We start from the raw sequence: 23,472 nt of genomic DNA on the forward strand, positions 1-23,472 counted from the left end.
CAGATCATCTCTAGATCATTAAGGTTTTGAGGCTGTCACTTCGCAACTCGGAGCTTCAGCTCCCTCCACAGGTTTTCTATGGGATTAAGGTCCGTAGACTGGCTAGGCCACTCCATGACCTGAATGTGCTTCTTCTTGAGCCACTCCTTTGTTGCCTTGGCTGTATGTTTTGGGTCATTGTCATGCTGGAAGACCCATCCACGACCCATTTTCAGTGTCCTGGCAGAGGGAAGGAGGTTGTCACTCGGGATTTTATGGTACATGGCTGTGTCCATTCTTCCCTTGATGCGGTGAAGTAGTCCTGTGCCCTTAGCAGAGAAACACCCCCAAAGCATAATGTTTCCACCTCCATGCTTGACAGTGGGGATGGTGTTCTTTGGGTCATAGTCAGCATTTTTCTTCCTCCAAACACGGCGGGTTGAGTTAATGCCAAAGATCTCGATTTTGGTCTCATCTGACCACAGCACCTTCTCCCAGTCATCTCAGAATCATTCAGGTGTTCATTGGCAAACTTCAGACGGGCCTGCACATGTGCCTTCTTGAGCAGGGGGACCTTGCGGGCACTGCAGGATTTTAATCCATTACGGCATAATGTGTTACCAATGGTTTTCTTGGTGACTGTGGTCCCAGCTGCCTTAAGATCATTAACAAGCTCCTCCCGTGTAGTTCTAGGCTGATCTCTCACCTTTCTCATGATCATTGATACCCTACAAGGTGAGATCTTGTGTGGGGCCCCAGACAGAGGTCGATTGATGGTCATTTTGTATTTCTTCCATTTTCGAACTATTGCACCAACAGTTGTCTCCTTCTCACCCAGCTTCTTGCTTATGGTTTTCTAGCCCAGTCCAGCCTTGTGCAGCTCTACAATCTTGTCCCTAACATCCTTAGACAGCTCTTTGGTCTTGCCCATGTTGGAGAGGTTGGAGTCTGATTGATTCTGTGGACAGGTGTCTTTTATACAGGTGTCAATTTAAGACAGCTGTCTTTAATGCAGGTAACGAGTTGATTAGGAGTGTCTAACTGGTCTGTGGGAGCCAGAACTCTTAATGGTTGGTAGGGGATCAAATACTTATTTCACTCAACGAAATGCAAATCAATTTATATATTTTATAAAATGTGATTTTCTGGATTTTCTTTTTGATATTCTATCGCTCACTGTTAAAATAAACCTACCCTTAAAATTATAGACTGTTCATATCTTTGCCAGTGGGCAAACTTACAAAATCAGCAAGGGATCAAATAATTATTTCCTCCACTGTAGTATGAGAAAAATCATGATGCAAATGAGGTCGGCAAGATCAGGACAGGTGACAGCAGGAAACAAGGATAAACACTGGTGAGGCCTTTCCCAGGTGGAAATCACTGATGAGGGACAAATGTTTTGATCGTGATTCCAGTTGCCTGCTTTCTGCCGGAAAGGTAATTGAACCTATGAATCTAAATGCAGTTACAAATGTATTGTTTGATACCTTTAGCAAAAAAACAGCCACAGTGGATATAAAAAGTGCACTCACTCCATTAAAATGATCAGTTTTTCTGACGTTAAAAAAAAAAATTAAACCACGATAAATGATTTCAAAACTTTTCCCATCTTTAATGTGACCTATAACCTGTAAAATTCAATTGAAAAACAAACAAATCTGTTAGGGGTAAAAACATAAAAAATAAAAAATATACACTAAGCTGGTTGCCACGTGGGTTTCCTCCGGGTGCTCCGGTTTCCCCCACAGTCCAAAGACATGCAGGTTAGGTTAACTGGTGACTCTAAATTGACCGTAGGTGTGAATGTGAGTGTGAATGGTTGTCTGTGTCTATGTGTCAGCCCTGTGATGACCTGGCGACTTGTCCAGGGTGTACCCCGCCTTTCGCCCGTAGTCAGCTGGGATAGGCTCCAGCTTGCCTGCGACCCTGTAGAAGGAAAAAGCGGCTAGAGATAATGAGATGAGAAGAGAAGCTGGTTGCATAAGTGTGCACACCCTCAAACTAATACTTTGTTGAAGCACCTTTTGATTTAATTACAGCATTCAGTCTTTTGGGGTCGGAGTCTATCAGCCTGCCACATCTAGACTTGGCAATATTTGCCCACTCTTCCTTGCAAAAGCGCTCCAAATCTGTCAGATTGCGAGGGCGTCTCTTGTGCACAGCCCTCTTCAGGTCACCCCACAGATTTTCAATTGGATTTAGGTCTGGGCTCTGGCTGGGCCATTCCAAAACTTTAATTTACTTCTGGTGAAGCCATTCTTTTGTTGATTTTGATGTATGCTTGGGGTCATTGTCGTGCTGAAAGATGAAATTCCTCTCCATCTTCAGCTTTCTAGCAAAACCTGAAGGTTTTGGGCCAAAATTGACTGGTATTTTGAACTGTTCATAATTCCCTCCACCTTGACTAAAGCCCCTGGTCCAGCTGAAGAAAAACAACCCCAAAACATGATGCTGCCACCACCATGCTTCACCGTGGGTATGGGGTTCTTTTGGTGATGTGCAGTGTTGTTTTTGCGAAACATACCTTTTGGAATTGTGGCCAAAAAGTTCAAGCTTGGTTTCAGCAGACCATAACACATTTTCCCACATGCTTTTGGGAGAGTTGATTTTTTTTTGTTGTTGCAAAATTTAGTCAGGCCTGGAGGTTTTTCTTTGACCCTACCTCATAGTCCAGACATATGGAGAATACGGGAGATTGTTGTCACATGTAGTACACAACCAGTACTTGCCAGAAATTCCTGCAGCTCCTTCAGTGTTGCTGTCGGCCTCTCGGCAGCCTCCCTGACCAGTTTTCGTCTTGTCTTTTCATCAATTTTGGAGGGACGTCCAGTTCTCGGTAATGTCACTGTTGTCCCATATTTTCTCCACTTCTTGATGACTGTCTTCACTGTGCTCCATGGTATATCTAATGCCGTGGAATTTTTTTTGTACCTGTCTCCTGACTGATACCCTTCAACAAGAAAGGTATCATAGTGTATTTCTAAAACTGACCTACTTATAGTCCACAAGAGAAAGGTATACAAAGTGAAAAACTGTTGACGTTGATGTGATTTTAAATACAAATTTTCAAGTACATACTGTGCAGCGATGTTTGTACATGGTGGTAACTGTAATAACAACTGAAGTGGTGACGATCCATGTAGATTTCCCAAGAAGACACTTTTTGGCGGACTCACATTTCAACCAAATGTGAAGCTCTGCTGCAAATCAAATGTGTCTCACATCTGTTTCAAGTCCTGTGTTTTACTGTGAAACAACAGAGTATTCTACTTCAGAAGAGACAAATATTTTCTTAAAATTCACTTACAGCCTTATCATATGGTGAGTTTTCCAGAGAGGACATTTTCGCTTGGCAAAGGGCAGCCATGGCCTAGAAGTAGCCTTGGGTCCAAAGGGTCACAGGTTGGATTCCCTGGACCAGCAGAAAAATCCATGGCTGAAGTACCTTTGAGCAAAGCACCTAACCCCAACTGCTCCCCAGACACTGTGTGTGTGTGCGTGTGTGTGTGTGTGTGTGTGTTCAGTGTATGTTGCTCTGGATAAGAGCATCTGCTAAATGCCTGTAATGTAATGTAATACTGTCAGAGGCACTTAGCTTACAAAAAAAGTAACTTCCACTTAAATCTTTCTATGGTGAAAGAAAGTACTGTATATGTCCAAAGTAAAACCTAGTTAACCTAGTAAAACCTCATCTCATTATTTCTAGCTGCTTTATCCTGCCAACAATCAGCCAGATCAGAGGCAAGAGTATGAGCAAAATTGATGTCATCTCATCTCATTATCTCTAGCCGCTTTATCCTTCTACAGGGTCGCAGGCAAGCCGGAGCCTATCCCAGCTGACTACGGGCAAAAGGCGGGGTACACCCTGGACAAGTCGCCAGGTCATCACAGGGCTGACACATAGACACAGACAACCATTCACACTCACACCTACGGTCAATTTAGATTCACTTGTTAACCTAACCTGCATGTCTTTGAACTGTGGGGGAAACTGGAGCACCCAGAGGAAACCCACGCGGACACGGGGAGAACATGCAAACTCCACACAGAAAGGCCCTCGCCGGCCACAGGGCTCGAACCCGGACCTTCTTGCTGTGAGGCGACAGTGCTAACCACTACACCACCGTGCCGCCCCCTAGTAAAACCTAAAAATGCAATTCTGAATTTAACCAGTAAAATCTAAGTGAAATAATTAAAGTAGTATTAAATGAAATGACCACAAGGTCAAAACTGAGGCAGCATTTAACTCTTAGAGAGATACTTATAAGAACTTATAAGAGACATTAGTGCTATAGGTAGGGCTGGAGGTGTGTCCTTGTAAAACACGGTATCAGAAACTCCAGCATATTTATACTGGACCTAGTTAGAGAAGTTATTTGGTGTTATTCAAAAAGACAACCATGATTGTGAAACAGCCCATAAAAAATAAGAAGAAATGGTGAAGGTAATTATCTTTATTGAATTTTTAACCCCCTATTATTTTTTAAATTGCTTTTTCATTCTTTATTCATGTTTTTCTCGTGTTGTTTCTTAATGATGTATGATTTTAAATCATCAGAGATGGAGGCTTTGCTGAAAGAAAGGGATGAAATTGAGAGAAAGGCTAGTGACTGACAAAGACAGCTTGGTGCTCAAGCTTGAGAAGGCAAGGGAGAACATGAAAAAGGAGAAAGAGATTCAAGCTCCAGCAGAGAGAGAGCAAGGCAAAAGAAGCTCAGATGAGAGAAGAAATGGAGGCTCTGGTGAAGGAGTGGTATGGAATGAATAGAAAAAAGTTACTTGAAAAGGAAGAAATGCTGGACAAGATGACAGTAGACATGGAGGACCTGAAAGGAACCATGGAAGAACTTCAGCAAAAAGCACAGGATATAGATCCTCAGATAATGGTTGAGCTCAAGGAAGTTAACAAGAGGCTGAAGAACTTTGGTCCACAGTGATTTCAGAAGCTCCAGAAGAAGAAGAAGAACATGAAGAGAAGACAGTTCTTGGAGAAAGAGATAAAGAGACTTGAGCTCCAGGTGAAAGCCTGCAAAGCCAGAAATGATTCATGTTCTGATGGAAAGACTTAGAATGCAGAGTCAGTTAGTGACTGGATCAATGGTACAAATATTTCTGAAAAACGAGGAAGAGGACAAAATGTAAGAGAGACCGAACCTCCAGCTGAGACTAGCCTGGGCCCGCCCATCCTAAGCGTGACGCAACACGAGGGCCTGTTGCGAGCTTAGTCTGGCCAGGCAAGCTATCTACAGCTCTTCCAAGCTCCCGAAAAATCGGGAGCCAATCAACTTTGAGCATCTCCAACGGCCCTGGGTAGAGGCGTGTTCAAGGCACTGACGTAGTAGAACTGCGACCGGAAGCCATAGATTGTTTACAGAATCTATGCCGGAAGTGCTTCATTCACGCTTCCGCATCTATTACGCATAGATGCTGTATTGAAAGCATTCAACGGGAAGTTCTCATTGAAAACGGAGCAAAGAGCAGCCCTGGAGGGATTTATTGAAAGGAAGGACGTTTTCGCCTTGCTCCCGACCGGCTTCGGTAAGAGTTTAATCTACCAGTTAGCCCCATCGCGTCGCATACGTCAGAGGAAAGAGTGATGTGATTGGTTTAAGCTTCGTCACAGCCTTTTCTGGCTTCGACCAGTAGCAAACTGAGGCATTTCAGGGAGGCGGGTCAACCACGGGCTCTGGGAAACGGTTGGGCTTAATATCTTGGCCAGACCAATAGCTCGGAGAGCTTTGAAGTCGCGTTAGCCAGGCTAAGCTGAGACAGAGCCAGGCCAGGGAAGCTTGGACAACAGACGTAATTAACACTCTGGTAAAAAAAATTTATGAAATGAATAAAAGGCTTTGGGAATAAAAGGACTGCATGGCACTCGAGTTTGAGGCAGAAAGAGAGAACATGGAAAAGGAGAAAGATCAAGAGATTCAAGCACTTGAAGGGGGGAGAGAGAGAGAGAGAGAGAGGCCATGGAAGAGTATATGGTGGAAAAAATTAATGACCTGATGAGAATGACTGAGGCTGAAAAGGAGAAGGTGGAGCAGAAGATTCTGGAGAAGGATAAAATCCTGGAGATAACAGAAGAGATGGAGGACTCACAAATACCTGCAGAACTGAAGAAGGAAGCAGGAAAGAAAGAGGGATTCAAGAAAGTTGATAAGAAGCCAAAGCGCTTTCTCCCACAGTGGTTTCAGAAGCTCTGGAAGAAGACCAATATCAAGGGGTGACAGCAGATGAAGAAAGAGGGAGAGAGACTGAAGCTGGAAGCTCAGAGGTGAGAAGAAGCTCCAGTGGAGGAAAGGTTTCAGCTTCAAAGGAGAAGATGGGACTGACGCATTGAAAGAATACAAATGTAGCCAGTTCATCAATCTTATGTAAGATACTCTGAACCAGTCAACACAGATAACAACAGAGGTGAACACTAAAAGTACATACTTACACATACTGTATATCACATGCCATGCCACGTTCATCCATGCATAGTGTGTGAATGAATGTGTGAGTGTGTGTGTACCTGCGTGTGTCGTTGTTTGGGTTTCCCTGCACGACGGCGCCCGGCTCCCAGCTGTGCCTCCTCCAAACATCGAGGTGGGCAAGGTGGCGTGTAGCAGGAGAGCGATAGGTTACAACCCCTGACTCTGCAGGAGAGATGGGTGGAGAGGGAAGAGTAGAGCATGGAGAAGGAGGGGCAGGAGAGCATCCATGGGGATGAGGGGAGGAAGGAGGAGTGTTGGGCATCTAGACAGAGACAGAGGAGTAGAAGGTAACTAAATAAAAATTAAATGATCTGTTAAATTTTATAAAGTTCAACATAGCCCATGTCATACTGTTTTTAAAACTTTAAATGTAAATTATTTCTATTTGGGGACGGCACGGTGGTGTAGTGGTTAGCGCTGTCGCCTCACAGCAAGAAGGTCCTGGGTTCAAGCCCCGTGGCCGGCGAGGGCCTTTCTGTGCAGAGTTTGCATGTTGTCCGCGTGGGTTTCCCCCACAGTCCAAAGACATGCAGGTTAGGTTAACTGGTGACTCTAAATTGACCGTAGGTGTGAATGTGAGTGTGAATGGTTGTCTGTGTCTATGTGTCAGCCCTGTGATGACCTGGCGACTTGTCCAGGGTGTACCCCGCCTTTCGCCCGTAGTCAGCTGGGATAGGCTCCAGCTTGCCTGCGACCCTGTAGAACAGGATAAAGCAGCTAGAGATAATGAGATGAGATGAGACCTATAAAGCACTGAATGGTCTCACATCACAGTACATGAGTGAACTTCTGGTCCTTTCTGACTCCCCCAAGCCTACTTAGGTCAAAAGGTGCAGGCTATCTGCTGGTACCTCGTATAGTGAAGGCTACATCAGGGGGCAGAGCCTTTTCTTACAAAGCCCCACAGTTATGGAACAGCCTTCCAAGTAGTGTTTGGGACTCAGACACAGTCTCGTTGTTTAAGTCTAGGCTGAAAACATATAGTTTTAGTCAAGCCTTTTGTTAATAGTTTTTATTAGGTAAAGGAGCAGATCTGGTGGGTCCTCAGGCATAGAGTATTTTGGTAAACTGGGATGTATGGATGCTGTTGGTCCCCCACTCTGAAACATTCACTCGGGTTTGTTGACGGTGGAGTGGATGGCTGCTTCATGTCTCAGGGCTCCGTCATGCCTGTGTTACCTTCTCACTCTCCCTTTTAGTTATGCTCTCATAGTTAGTCTTGCCGGAGTCCCTGCTTGCACTCAACAAAAAATGTATATTGTTCTTGACAATTAGGTGACACCGGGCATCCCTAACAACCTGTGTTTTCTCTCTCTCTCTCTCTCTCTGTGTCTAGTTACACGTCAATCCTGCGACACCAGTGATGCTGACTTCTTCTGCTCTTCAAACCTGCCTGATCCATCCTGATGCCCTGCATCTGGCTGGAGTCTCATCACATCCCTCCTGTAGAGGATGGCCCCATATGGACAGTTGAAAGACACACATAGAAGACAGCTCTGGACACTTACAGTTTTGCTATGATGGCTGAGGACTACCATTGCCATGATAACTTTAGGACTGCAGTTGTCATGAACAGTTTTGCACTCAAGTCTCCATCAGTGAACAGTTTATAACTTCAACAAAATAGACTTCATGCTAAAACGATAATGAATTTCCTGGTTACACAGTTGTACTTTGTGACTCTATAGGACACAGTTATAGAAGCAAGTTATTTATAATCATGCTATTTATTATCACCCAAATGAGGATGGGTTCCCTTTTGAGTCTGGTTCCTCTCAAGGTTTCTTCCTTGTGTCATCTGAGGGAGTTTTTCCTTGCCACTGTCGCCACAGGCTTGCTCATCAGGGATAAATAAATTTATTACGGATAAAATTGTCATGGGCAGCACGGTGGTGTAGTGGTTAGCGCTGTCGCCTCACAGCAAGAAGGTCCTGGGTTCGAGCCCTGGGGCCGGCGAGGGCCTTTCTGTGTGGAGTTTGCATGTTGTCCGCGTGGGTTTCCTCCGGGTGCTCCGGTTTCCCCCACAGTCCAAAGACATGCAGGTTAGGTTAACTGGTGACTCTAAATTGACCGTAGGTGTGAATGTGAGTGTGAATGGTTGTCTGTGTCTATGTGTCAGCCCTGTGATGACCTGGCGACTTGTCCAGGGTGTACCCTGCCTTTCGCCCGTAGTCAGCTGGGATAGGCTCCAGCTTGCCTGCGACCCTGTAGAAGGATAAAGCGGCTAGAGATAATGAGATGAGATGATAAAATTGTCATATTTTTAAAGTCTTTATTTTTCTGTAAAGCTGCTTTTTGACAATGTCTGTTGTTAAAAGTACTATACAAATCAACTGATTTGACTTGAATTAGCCAGCTGGCAAGCTGATCTCCTGAATCTCCATACACTTGTCCTCTCCAGTCTGGCTCCTTGGTGTCTGAACTTCTGAAAATGTGCCCTGATGCCTGACCACCTAACTATAAGCTCCCACAATCCATTCAATCAGATGCTAGAATTTGTTGATCAGTTTTTCATTGGGCTTCCTGCTTCGTAAGGATTCTGGTCCTGTTTATGATGACTGAATGGACCTTAGTTGTTAAATATCACCAATATTGCTTTAACAGACAACCTTATGTTTCTAGTCATTCTTGAATCTAAAGACATTATTCAGGGGTCTAGGCCACTATCTCTATCATGAGTTGTGTTTTGGAAACCATGCATTAAGAAGGGGTTCTGCCATAGTTTCCCCTCGCACATTGTGGTTCCCATGGCAACAAACATTAAATGACTTTGCTTAGGTTTTCTCTTTTGGTCCTGTCTCCACTCCCTTTAAGCCTTGTTTCTTGTTTCCTGGTTTGACTTTCATTATTCTATGCTTCATATTACAACCCTAGCCCGTGTTAATGTTTAAGGTTTTTGATTAACTTTGACTGACAGTGCAATCTCCCGTGATAACAAATACTGGACCAACCATAATAAACATTTTGAGATTTTGCAAGTGTGTCCTGCTTACGACGTGTGCACATTACAGAAACCTGCTGGCTGCTCTGGAATATTTGTAGTATATTTGATTTGTACTCAAACATTTAATTATAAAGACCTTCTCATGAACTTTGCACCCTCACGTGCCAGGTTCCTAAACATTTATCAGGCTTTCTGTGTGTCTATTCCCTTAAACCATAGTTTCTTGACCTTGAGGCAGGAGATTCAGACTGGGTGGAGGAGATTTTTATTTTGGCACTGCTCCAAGACTCTCCTGCAATCTTTTACATAGGGCACCTGTGCCGTGCAGAGTACAACTGATGTATATGCAAAAGTACATAAAGAAAAAAAATGCTTTGTGCACAAGTTGGTGCGAGAACACAAATCTCTCACAGTCACACTTCAAAATCTAGTGGAAAGCCTGCCCAGAATAGTGGAGCTTATTATAACAGCAAAGGGAGGGACTAAATCTGGAATGGGATCTTCAGCAAGCACATATGGTTGTCATGGTCAGGTGTTCACAAACATTTTGGCCATATAGTGCATATTGGACAGGATACATCAAAATAGATAATTCCAACTGTTGTCAGGTAAACCAACCATAACAGAACATGAACACAGTTAGTGAGCAATAAAATTTATGAGATACAACCAGGAAGTTCAACAGGACTGGGACACACACTCACACACACTCCTGTATTTCTATCCTTATGGGGACTCATTGACATGATACATTCCTTAGCCGCTTACCCTAACCTTAACCAGCACAGCTAAACGCCTAACCCCAACCCTGACCCTAACTTGAAACTCATTCTAACCTGAACCCTAAAACTCAACCTTAACCCTCAAACAGCCCTTTGAAGAAGTGAGGACCAGCCAAAATATCCTAATTTCCCAAAAAATGTCCTAATTTTGTTGGTAAAAGATGTGGTCCAGTTCTCAATATGTAGCAAGCACACACACACACACACACACACTTCATACCGTGTCTTTCAGGCGTGGAGACTCTTCGGGACCCATCCCCCGAGTGTCTTCTGATCTCCCCCTATAGCTCCCACACTGATGTGAACATTCCACTAGTTCTTTAAAATCCCAGTTCGGTCATTTTTTCCTGCAGTCTGTTTTGAGTCAACAACAAAATATACAGTCAGTGAAAAAACAGTTTGTGCTATTTTAAAGGGTTCCTTATCAAAGGGCTGCCATAAACCGCTTCATTAAACAGCCTGAATGACAAATACGCACACAGACTTGAGCAATTCTATTAGTAATACACCAATCATCTTTCTTTACCAAGACTTCACAGTAATCATAAAATCAGGTCATCTGTTTGGACTCTTTGTCATGTCAATACAGAATGGTCTGTGAATCATGAAATGCATAAAGGATATTATGTGGTGGCATGAAGATATGAAGTTTATCTTCGAGTGGTGAATGAGTGAGCAAAGCAAAGAAAAATTTTCGTATGAAAAATGCGAGTTTTCCAACACGAGAAGATAAACTTCATATCAACTCAAGTTGGTATAAATTTTTTTCTTTTTTTTTATAGACACATTCACGAACAAAAAGTACCCAAATTTATCAAAACAATTCATTGATTTCCTCACAAGTGACATATAGCTAGCGATTTATTATACATATGGGCCACTTTTTCCATGGAATAAAAACATGCATTCTATTCCATTCTAGTGGGTTTACTGATAGCATGCAATATTGCTATCAGACCGCTTATCCTCCATGTATTATGCCACTTTCTCCAATGGATAATGAGTGTTATACTATTGCACATTGTCAAGACAACATGACATCACACATCAGAACTCATGCGAAGATCCAATGACAAAGCTTTTCTGCTGCACATGCGTGCAACCATTCCTTTGTCGGCCAGGAGAGAGAGAAGCTGGGGTTAATCCAGTACTAGGTTTAAGCACTAAATAAATAAACTGAAAACTGAAATTAAAGACTCGCTGAACACCCGTAAGGCAACTAAAACTTCATTATATATTCTTCATGCATATTTACAAGAGAAAAACATACTAACGCACATCGAAAAACTGGAAAAGAGACACATCGGAGATGTAAAGCTTCCGTGCTAGCGAGTGACTGTGACAGTTTGTAAACAAACATGGCCACCAGTTTGATTCATTAAATGCAGAAGATTTTGAGAGAATTTTGGCTGCCAGGTTGCTCCATTGTGTGTAGTTGTGGATGTTGATTTCAAAAGTAACTAAGTAAATTAGACAGGGAAATTAATACTTAAGTCTAAGTGAAAATGCTGTGGCGAATGTGTGTGGAAGAAGAGTCATCTCATCTCATTATCTCTAGCCACTTTATCCTGTTCTACAGGGTCGCAGGCAAGCTGGAGCCTATCCCAGCTGACTATGGGCAAAAGGCAGGGTACACCCTGGACAAGTCACCAGGTCATCACAGGGCTGGCACATAGACAACCATTCACACCTACGGTCAATTTAGAGTCACCAGTTAACCTAACCTGCATGTCTTTGGGGGAAACCGGAGCAAACCCATGCAGACATGGGGAGAACATGCAAACTCCGCACAGAAAGGCCCTCATCGGCCACGGGGCTTGAACCCAGACCTCCTTGCTGTGAGGCAACAGCGCTAACCACTACACCACCGTGCCGCCCCAGAAGAAGAGTCATGGGACAGAAATCTTAGTTTCTTGGTCGTTAGCCTGTGCTACTGATGAATGCAATAGCATCTGGAAGGTGAATTCAGCACCACACTGATAAACCCTATACCAGCTGGAAGGTGACTTCACTGCCATGCTAATGAACCCTACACTGGCTGTAGGTGACTTCACTGCTGCGCTGATGAACCCTACACCGACTGGAAGGTGACTTCACTACTGTGCTAATGAACCCTACACTGGCTGGAAGGTTACTTCACTACCACGCTGATGAACCCTACACTGGCTGGAAGGTGACTTCACTGGCAGGCTGAAGAACCCTACACTGGCTGTAGGTGACTTCACTGCCGCGCTAATGAACCCTACACCAACCACGGGCGATTGCTCTAAGACAACGAGGGAGGCTCAGCCTCCTCTAAAAATGACAAACATCGTGTAGGATGAATTGCGCTAGGCTTATGTTATAGCCGACCTTATAACATTGCTATTTCAGATCCAGAATCATAGACATATATGTGCTCAACCCAACTACAGTGCGAAATCATTCCGTTATAACTTTCCCCATTTCGCCTAATGTGTGAGTGAGTTTTTCCCCCTCGTGACAGCGCGATGCAGCCCAGCCTCAGTGGACTTCAGTGGCATTTGGGAGCTATGCGCTTTTTAATATCAAAATGCAAGACGGTTATTGGACAAATACTGCGAAAACGCCCACCCACCAGACTCCCAGCCTCAGTGGACTTCAATGGCATTTGGGAGCTATGCGCTTTTCAATATCAAAATGCAAGACGGTTATTGGACAAATACTGCGAAAATGCCCACCTACGGACTCCGAGCCTCACATGGGAGGGACATGGCAAAGCTTTCCGTGAGGAGACTGGTGATTGGTGAAAGCTGCCGGATATTTTCTTTGATTGACAGCTCGTTTCAAATATAGACAGGCAGCGGTGAATTTCAGTTCAGTCCCATGCAGATTCGCAAGTGCTGTGGTGTATTGTAAGAGATCAGCTTACATTTCGATTTCATTCATTACATACGGTTTCTACCAGCTTTTTTAGTTTGTATATATTTTCATTGTAAATAAAGTGTAAATATAGTGTTGTCAAGTTTGCTATCTTAGTTCCAGAAATTTTGTTTATTTGAGTGACTGAACTTGAACTTGAGGGGGCTAGTCAGCTAGCAAGAAAGCTGCGCACGGATGCCAAGCATTGCTGATTTAATTTTGGCGAAGCCATTTGCCAGTCTTCCTGTCGAGGAAAAAATTAAAATTAAAGAGCAGGGTAGACCAACGCCTCAAATTGACTTGGTGAAAAAGGTAGGGAATAATACTCGTTCCTTTCAGCTCTCCTGGTACGAGAAAGTGAATTGGCTAACAGCAAGTGACCCACATCAACAACAGTAAATAGGCTACTTTAGTAATATGTCATGGATGGACCAAAAATATAGAATCTATTTAAAATGTTTATGCTGAGTATATTATATTGGAATATATATTTTTCTGGATATGAGTTAAACACAGCTACAATTTGGAAAACATTTTTAAACAAAAACACAGCCGAGAACATTTCACACTACAGACCTGGATTAAAAGTGAAGGGTTATCAAAATTGTCAATAAAACATTTCTCAGTCAAAATAAGTAAAATATAGGGAAAGTGTCATTGAATGAAATGTGTGGCACCCAGCTCGATGTTTGGCTCCCCAAGGTCAGTGCTTGTGCCTATTCCAGAACACTCTGCTGTTACTGCTGAGGTTCCTGACAAAGAGCTACTTTCAATAATGATCAATTTTTAAACAACATGCCACAATTTTAAAATATAAAATGTTAAAATATACCCCCCAACACCACCATCATGTATATTGGACAGTAGGCTAATGGGCCAAAAGAACCTGTTATTTCACAGTTTGTGACCCTGCCAACAATCAGCCAGATCAGAGGCAAGAGTATGGGCAAAATTGATGTGTTTTTTCTTTTTTCTTTTAAAATCTAGAAATATCGTAACCGACCAGCCTCCCCTGTTTGAAAGACTACCAGCCGCCACTGACACCAACTGTAGGTGACTTCACTACAGCGCTGATGAACCCTACACTAGGCTGTAGGTGACTTCATTGCCGCGCTAACAGTGCCAACTTGCAAGTAAGCTAGCACTGGCCTCCGAGAATGCTGATATGCTAATATGAAGAGAGTATGTATGTATAATAATAATGATAATATTGGCTGGCTTTTTTTCACGGTATATTAGATTCAGTATCATGCTAGCTGAATGGAATATATCTGATATACCAATCAAAGCCAGCCAACATTATTTAAATATCTTACTATCAAGTCTTCATGTATCACAGTCCTCATTTCATTGTGGTTATTGAACAAATGCTTGAAGATATAAATACGTGATTAAATGGATTGGTCTTTTAGTTTTTAATATGAATGTACTTCTGTATGATAGTGTACAGTGGTGCTTGAAAGTTTGTGAACCCTTTAGAATTTTCTATATTTCTGCATAAATATGACCTAAAACATCATCAGATTTTCACACAAGTCCTAAAAGTAGATAAAGAGAACCCAGTTAAACAAATGAGACAAAAATATTATACTTGGTCATTTATTTATTGAGGAAAATGATCCAATATTACATATCTGTGAGTGGCAAAAGTATGTGAACCTTTGCTTTCAGTATCTGGTGTGACCCCCTTGTGCAGCAATAACTGCAACTAAACATTTCCGGTAACTGTTGATCAGTCCTGCACACCGGCTTGGAGGAATTTTAGCCCGTTCCTCCGTACAGAACAGCTTGAACTCTGGGATGTTGGTGGGTTTCCTCACATGAACTGCTCGCTTCAGGTCCTTCCACAACATTTAGATTGGATTAAGTTCAGGACTTTGACTTGGCCATTCCAAAACATTAACTTTATTCTTCTTTAACCATTCTTTTGTAGAACAACTTGTGTGCTTAGGGTCATTGTCTTGCTGCATGACCCACCTTGAGATTCAGTTCATGGACAGATGTCCTGACATTTTCCTTTAGAATTCACTGGTATAATTCAGAATTCATTGTTCCATCAATGATGGCAAGCCGTCCTGGCCCAGATGCAGCAAAACAGGCCCAAACCATGATACTACCACCACCATGTTTCACAGATTGGATAAGGTTTTTATGCTGGAATGCAGTGTTTTCCTTTCTCCAAACATAACACTTCTCATTTAAACCAAAAAGTTCTATTTTGGTCTCATCCATCCACAAAGCATTTTTCCAATAGCCTTCTGGCTTGTCCGCATGATCTTTAGCAAACGGCAGATGAGCAGCAATGTTATTTTTGGAGAGCAGTGGCTTTCTCCTTGCAACCCTGCCATGCACACCACTGTTGTTCAGTGTTCTCCTGATGGTGGACTCATGAACATTAACATCAGCCAATGTGAGAGAGGCCTTCAGTTGCTTAGAAGGTACTCTGGGGTCCTTTGTGACCTCACTGACTATTACACACCTTGCTCCTCCATTTGTACACAATCTGTCTGACTGTGGATTTGTGGAGTCCAAACTCTTTAGAGATGGTTTTTTAACCTTTTCCAGCCTGATGAGCATCAACAATGCTTTTTCTGTGGTCCTCAGAAATCTCCTCATATACATTGCCTTTATCTCTGCTGCATACCATCAGGAGTTTATAAATATTTTCCTGATAATGTCCCCCATCCTCCTTCTCCCACTGGCTTCCTTCAGTGTCATAGCAGGAAGTCAATCACAAGACAACAACAATAAAGTTCATTCAATCAGAAATAGTTGCTCTTCAGCCATAAACCACAGAGGAACAATTCCCACCACACTGCTGAGAGACAGAAATGCTGAAGCCAAGCCAACTTCCACCTACCCTAAAGGTACTATTAAGACAGCATGAACTTGATGTTAATGTTGCTCAAACACAACGTCAGGGCTACAAAAACATAATCAATGTACAAGTCCCTGTGTTTACAGTAAAGACATGTGACTCTCCATGTTTCTGCAGGTTAAGGACTAATTCAGTGCTCAGCTAGTATTACTGAACATACTGGAAATGACCTCGACATACAGTGGTGCTTGAAAGTTTGTGAACCCTTTAGAATTTTCTATATTTCTGCATAAATATGACCTAAAACATCATCAGATTTTCACACAAGTCCTAAAAGTAGATAAAGAGAACCCAGTTAAACAAATGAGAAAAAAATATACTTGGTCATTTATTTATTGAGTAAAATGATCCAATATTACATATCTGTGAGTGGCAAAAGTATGTGAACCTCTAGGACGAGCAGTTAATTTGAAGGTGAAATTAGAGTCAGGTGTTTTCAATCAATGGAATGACAATCATGTGTGAGTGGGCACCCTGTTTTATTTAAAGAACAGGGATCTATCAAAGTCTGATCTTCACAACACATGTTTGTGGAAGTGTATCATGGCACGAACAAAGGAGATGTCTGAGGACCTCAAAAAAAGTGTTGTTGATGCTCATCAGGCTGGAAAAGGTTACAAAACCATCTCTAAAGAGTTTAGACTCCACCAATCCACAGTCAGGCAGACTGTGTACAAATAGAGGAAATTCAAGACCATTGTTACCCTCCCCAGGAGTGGTCGACCAACAAAGATCACTCCAAGAGCAAGGTGTGTAATAGTCGGCAAGGTCACAAACGACCCCAGGGTAACTTCTAAGCAACTGAAGGCCTCTCTCACATTGGCTAATGTTAATGTTCATGAGTCCACCATCAGGAGAACACTGAACAACAGTGGTGTGCATGGCAGGGTTGCAAGGAGAAAACCACTGCTCTCCATAAATAACATTGCTGCTCATCTGCAGTTTGCTAAAGATCATGTGAACAAGCCAGAAGGCTATTGGAAAAATGTTTTGTCGACAGATGAGACCAAAATAGAACTTTTTGGTTTCAATGAGGGGGGTGGCACGGTGATGTAGTGGTTAGCACTGTTGCCTTACAGCAAGAAAGTCTTGGGTTCGAGCCCCGTGGCCGGCGAGGGCCTTTCTGTGTGGAGTTTGCATGTTCTCCTCATGTCTGTGTGGGTTTCCTCCGGGTGCTCCGGTTTCCCCCAAAGACATGCAGGTTAGGCTAATTGGTGGCTTTAAATTGACGGTAGGTGTGAGTGTGGATGGTTGTTTATGTCTCTATGTCAGCCCTGCGATGACCTGGCGACTTGTCCAGGGTGTAACCCGCCTCTCGCCCATAGTCAGCTGGGATAGGCTCCAGCTTTCCTGCGACCCTGTAGGACAGGATAAGCGTCTACACATAATGGATCAGTGGATGGGTTTCAATGAGAAGCATTATGTTTGGAGAAAGGAAAACACTGCATTCCAGCATAAGAACCTTATCCCATCTGTGAAACATGGTGGTAGTAGTATCATGATTTGGGGCTGTTTTGCTGCATCTGGGCCAGGACAGCTTGCCATCATTGATGGAACAATGAATTCTGAATTATACCAGTGAATTCTAAAGGAAAATATCAGGACATCTGTCCATGAACTGAATCTCAAGAGAAGGTGGGTCATGCAGCAAGACAACGACCCTAAGCACACAAGTTGTTCTACCAAAGAATGGTTAAAGAAGAATAAAGTTAATGTTTTGGAATGGCCAAGTCAATGTCCTGACCTTAATCCAGTCGAAATGATGTGGAAGGACCTGAAGCGAGCAGTTCATGTGAGGTAACCCACCAACATCCCAGAGTTGAAACTGTTCTCTGTTAAGGAATGGGCTAAATGTTCTATACGGAGTAATGGGCTAAAATCCCTCCAAGCCGGTGTGCAGGACTGATCAACAGTTACTGGAAACATTTAGTTGCAGTTATTGCTGCACAAGGGGGTCACACCAGATACTGAAAGCAAAGGTTCACATACTTTTGCCACTCACAGATATGTAATATTGGATCATTTTCCTCAATAAATAAATGACCAAGTATAGTATTTTTGTCTCATTTGTTTAACTGGGTTCTCTTTATCTACTTTTAGGACTTGTGTGAAAATCTGATGATGTTTTAGGTCATATTTATGCAGAAATATAGAAAATTCTAAAGGGTTCACAAACTTTCAAGCACCACTGTAAATGTATGATGTTTTCCTGCCATTGTAAATACTTAAATGTTTATAGCCACATTCTCATCATGTCCATTTTTATCATCTTAAAATAATAATAATTTTTTCCTTTCCTCGTGTCTCATATCATCAACATATAGGTTGTATATGACTATTCAGCATGACACCCCCTTCCATCCTCTGCCCCCCAACCACACACACACACACACACACACACACACACACACACACACACAGCTACAGTGCTCAGTGTAAATGAGTACACCACCTTTGAAAAGGAACATTTTAAACAATATCTCAATGAACACAGTTTCCAAAATGTTGAAAAGACAAAGTTTAATATAACATCTGTTTAACTTATAACGTGAAAGTAAGGTTAATAATATAACTTAGATTACACATTTTTCAGTTTTACTCAAATTAGGGTGGTGCAAAAATGAGTACACCCCACAACAAAAACTACTACATCTAGTACTTTGTATGGCCTCCATGATTTTTAATGACAGCACCAAGTCTTCTAGGCATGGAATGAACAAGTTGGCAACATCAATCTTCTTCGATTCTTCAACAATGACCTCTTTTAGTGACTGAATGCTAGATAGAGAGTGATGCTCAACTTGTCTCTTCAGAATTCCCCATAGGTGTCAGGGACCAGACAGGAGAGGAGATCAAATGCACTCAAACCACAGTTTATTGATAACAGGGGAAAAGGGAGTTGGGAGAACGTGTGTGTGAAGTTCAGTAGCAGGGATGGCTGGTGGGAGCATGGTGGTGACATCAGAGGTCTCCCATCCAAGTACTGACCAGACCTAATCCTGCTTAGCAGCTGAGATCAGACAGGTTCAGGCGTTGTCAGAGAGGTGTGGCTATAGGCTGACAGCACTTGGGTTTCAGGCAGTCTCCCAGCAGTAGTCCCTCAGCAGGCTGGAGTTAGGGAGCCTGGTTCAGAATCGGACTCGGGGACAGTAGCGGTTGGCGCATCGTCATTCCGACCAGGGCCCTTTGGTCGACCCCTCCGGTTGGCCGGCTGGTCCGGATGCAGGCGATGAAAGGTGCTGATGAGGGTACGGTGTAAGATTCTCCCAGCAGGAACCCACATCCTCTCCTCAGGACCATAGCCCTCCCAATCCACCAGGTATTGGAGGCTCCTGCCCCTGCGCTGTGACTTCAGCAGTCGCCGGACGGAGTAGACCGGGCCACCATTGATGAGACGAGGAGGAGGAGGAGAAGGTACAGCTGGGACCAGCGGGCTCTCGTGCACTGGCTTAATCTTTGAGACATGGAAGGTGGGGTGCACTCTCATAGACTTGGGCAGTCAGAGCCGGACAGCAGACTGGCTGATTATCCTCTGGATCGGGAATGGTCCAATGAACCGAGGTGCCAGCTTACGAGACTCCACCTGGAGGGGCAGGTCCTTGGCTGACAACCACACCTTCTGGCCCACCCGGTAGGTGGGCGCAGGCATCCTCTGCCAGTTGGCTCCAATGGAGTAGCTGGTGACTGACTTGAGGAGTGCAGCGCGGGCTTGAGACCAGGTGCGGTGGCATTGGCGTGCATAGGTGAGGGCAGACGGGCAGGTGACCTCTCCCTCCTGGCTGGGGAACAGGGGTGGTTGGTAGCCATACACGCAGTGGAATGGGGACAGTCCAGTGGCTGAGCTGGTGAGGGAGTTGTGGGAGTATTCCACCCACAGCAGGTGCTCACACCAGGCCCTAGGGTTGCATGACGCCATGCACCAAAGTGCCTTCTCCAACTCCTGGTTAGTCCGCTCTGACTGGCCATTGGACTGGGGTCGGAATCCGGAGGTGAGGCTGGCGGTGGCCCCGAGTAGGTGACAGAATTCCTTCCAGAACGAGAAGGTGAATTGCGGTCCCCGGTCCGAAACGATGTCCCTGGGCAGCCCATGGATGCGGAAGACCTGCTGCAGGATGATCTGGGCGGTCTCTTTGGCCAACAGTAGTTTAGGGAGGGGAACAAAGTGTGCCATCTTACTAGAGCAGTCCACGATGGTGAGTATGACAGTCATCCCGTTAGAAGGGGGCAGACCCGTAACAAAATCCAGGGAAATGTGGGACCAGGGTCGCATTGGCACGGGCAGAGGCTGGAGCAAACCGGCAGGAGGCCGGCTGGAGGACTTATTCTGATTACAGGTAGGGCAGGCTCGGACGAAGTCTCGCACATCCCTGCTCATAGAAGACCACCAGAACCGTTGGGCGAGCAGGTGGTAGGTGCGAGTGGAACCAGGGTGGCAGGCTATACAGTAGACCATGACAATACAGTAGGTGTTCGATTGGGTTCAGATCAGGAGACATACTTGGCCACTGAATCACTTTCACACTGTTCTTCTTCAGAAATCCAACAGTGGCTTCAGATGTGTGTTTAGGATCATTGTCATGTTGGAAAAGTGCATGACGACCAAGGGCACAGACTGATGGTAGCAACTTCTCTTTCAGTATAGAGCAATACATCTTTGAATTCATGATGCCATCAATGAAATGCAGCTCCCCGACACCAGCAGCACTCATGCAGCCCCACATAAGGACACTGCCACCACCATGTTTCACTGTATGCACCATGCATTTTTCTTTGTATTCCTCACCTTTGCGACGCCATACCGTTTTGAAGCCATCAGTTCCAAAAACATTTATCTTGGTCTCATCACTCCAGAGTATAGAGTCCCAGTAGTCTTCATCTTTGTCAGCATGGGCCCTGGCAAACTCTAGGTGGGCTTTTTTGTGCCTGGGCTTTAGGAGAGGCTTCTTTCGTGGACGGCATCCATGCATGCCATTCCTCTGCAGTGTACGCCGTATTCTGTCACGGGAAACAGTCACCCCAGTTTGGCTTTCTACTTCTTTAGATAACTGCAGTGAACTTGCATGCCGATTTTCTTCAACCCTTCTCATCAGAAGACGCTCCTGTCGAGGTGTTAACTTCCGTGGACGACCAGGACGTGTCTGTGAGATGGTTGCAGTTCCATCTTTCTTAAATTTTTGTACTACTTTTGCTACAGTATTCTGACTGATAAGTAAAGCTTTGCTGATCTTCTTGTAGCCTTCACCTTTGTGGTGGAAAGAAATTATTTTCTTTGGGGAATTCTGAAGAGACAAGTTGAGCATTACTCTCCATCCAGCATCCAGTCACTAAAAGAGGTCGTTGTTGAAGAATGGAAAAAGATTGATGTTGCAAAATGTCGCCAACTTGTTCATTCCATGCCTAGAAGACTTGATGCTGTCATTAAAAATCATGGAGGCCATACAAAGTTTTTGTTGTGGGGTGTACTCATTTTTGCACCACCCTACTTTGAGTAAAACTCAAAAATGTGTAATCTAATGCCGCTTTTCCACTACAAACGCGGCTGAGTCGGGCTGAGCCGTGCCGTGCCGTGCTGAGTCAAGCTGAGCGGGGCTGTTGGAGTTGCATTTCGACTACAACCACGCTGAACCGTGCTGGCTGGAAGTGGGTGGACACATTGGATGGAGTTAGCGAAAGTGGGTGGACGTCAGGTGATGTCGTTAAGCAGCGCAAACAGTGACATCAGTGATCTTTTAAGCGGTAGTCTCACGACCCGAATAGTAAACAATAAACATGGAGGACATGGAGTCGTTAGTGTTGCTGGTCTTGGTGCTGTGGCTTGTTGTCACCGACAACGCGGACAGATACTGGCAAGAGCGTATAGATGAGGCGAGGCGCATAAGGCTTCAGAAATTCTCGTAATTCGTAATTCTTCTCCTTCCGGGTTTGCGGTGTTTACAGATCCCAGCGCGCTCGCGGGGCGTGTGTGGGCATGTGAGGACACTCCTCCTCACCAATCAGTGCACAGGGGAGTGTCTGCTCACGCCCCCAACCTCACTCGGCTCGCTTTGGCTCGCTTCAGCCCTACTCCAAAACGGTGCGAGTTTTAGGGGCTAAGCAGGGCTGAAGCGAGCCGAGTCGTGCTGGTTTTTGGTAGTCGAAACGCGAGCCGTGTCGGGCTGAAGTGAGCTGAAGCGAGCTGAAGTGAGCTGAAAAAGGGTAGTGGAAAAGGGCCATAAGTTATATTATTAACCTTACTTTCACATTATAAGTTAAACATATGTTATATTAAACTTTGTCTTTTCAACATTTTGGAAATTGTTTGTGTTCATTGAGATATTATTTAAAATGTTACTTTTCAAAGGGGGTGGATTCATTTACGCTCAGCACTGTACATCAAAGCTATTATTTGATGAGTAGTGCAGTAATAAGCATGTGCGTATGGATACGTGTGCATGCAAACTTGTAAAGAGCACACCACTTAATCAGTCAGAAAACACACTAGCGGTAAGCCTGTTATTAACTTCCATGCACACACATGCACAAGAACACATGCACACACACACACACCTACCTAGAGAGAGCATAGAGATAGAGGAAACGTTAGCGGTAATGATAGAAAGGAGTGTTATAGGTTAAAAAAAAGCTTCCCAACAAACCAAAACAACAATCAGAGCATATGACTGATTCTTGGCCCTCGATAACAATTAAAATGTTTAAGCTGAAATCAAACCAGTTAGCTTGAATTAGGTTTGGTAGGTTTAATACAGTACTTAAAGACTTAAATGCATTTTTCATTTCAGCTAATGAGTTCAAGGAAACAATATCAAACCAAACATTATCTTTTACATGAGTTGTGTAATCAGACTTTTTTTTTTTTTTTAAATGACATTGATAATCAAAAAGCATAAAATACATTTTGGGTGTAAATCATTTTAAGTGAAATAAAACTTGTATCTGTATAACTGTGCTGTTACATAAAACTGTTTCAATACTATGTCATGATAATGTAATCACGTTACCTCATCATGAAGGCAGCCAGCATGCTTCTTCTCCCAACACACCCAAACTCTTCCTCTCACACGCTCTCTGTCCTTAACCCTAACTCTCCCTGCCTCTCTTTTCTTCCCCTCTTTCCCCCTCCTGCTTTCTCTCTTATTCCCTCCCAGATCCAGTCTCTCTCCTCATTCCTTCCTGAAACTTTTGCTGAAACAGTTCCTTTCCTGTGCTTCCTGTCTCTCTATCTTTCTCTATCTCCTTCCTAATGAAAATTTCAAAGCTGGATTCCAAACAAAAACTCAAATTTCCACCCAGTACTATTCGACGGCGACAGTGGAAACATAACAGGTTCTGTATCTGTATATGAAACTGTAAAACTGCACTTCAACCTGTTGTGCTACTTTAAAACATAATGTTAAGGCAAAAGAAAACAACTTACCAAGTTGCTTCTGACAAATGCTGTTTCTTTAACTTCTTATCCCTGGGTGGCCCTCCTCTTTCTTATTGCTTTCCCTCCCTTTATTCACAATCCATTCATCATCATTCTGACGTAAC

The 23,472-nt window shown here is 43.8% G+C and overlaps 1 protein-coding gene across 1 annotated transcript in view; it reads right to left on the bottom strand.

Moving 5' to 3' along the window:
- LOC132870324 (uncharacterized) overlaps positions 1–22,994 on the bottom strand; it is a 75,690-nt gene extending 52,696 nt beyond the window's left edge. Inside the window, exons 1-3 of the mRNA XM_060903955.1 lie at positions 22,941–22,994; positions 10,405–10,538; positions 6,497–6,720 (exon numbers count right to left, since the gene is read on the bottom strand). Coding sequence (XP_060759938.1) covers positions 6,497–6,720; positions 10,405–10,440 — 260 coding nt within the window. The 5' untranslated portion in view covers positions 10,441–10,538; positions 22,941–22,994. The remainder of the gene's footprint in view (positions 1–6,496; positions 6,721–10,404; positions 10,539–22,940) is intronic.
- Between the last annotated feature and the right edge of the window lie 478 nt (positions 22,995–23,472).

This window comes from Neoarius graeffei, chromosome 22, assembly GCF_027579695.1.
Source record: "Neoarius graeffei isolate fNeoGra1 chromosome 22, fNeoGra1.pri, whole genome shotgun sequence".
NCBI lineage: Eukaryota > Metazoa > Chordata > Actinopteri > Siluriformes > Ariidae > Neoarius > Neoarius graeffei.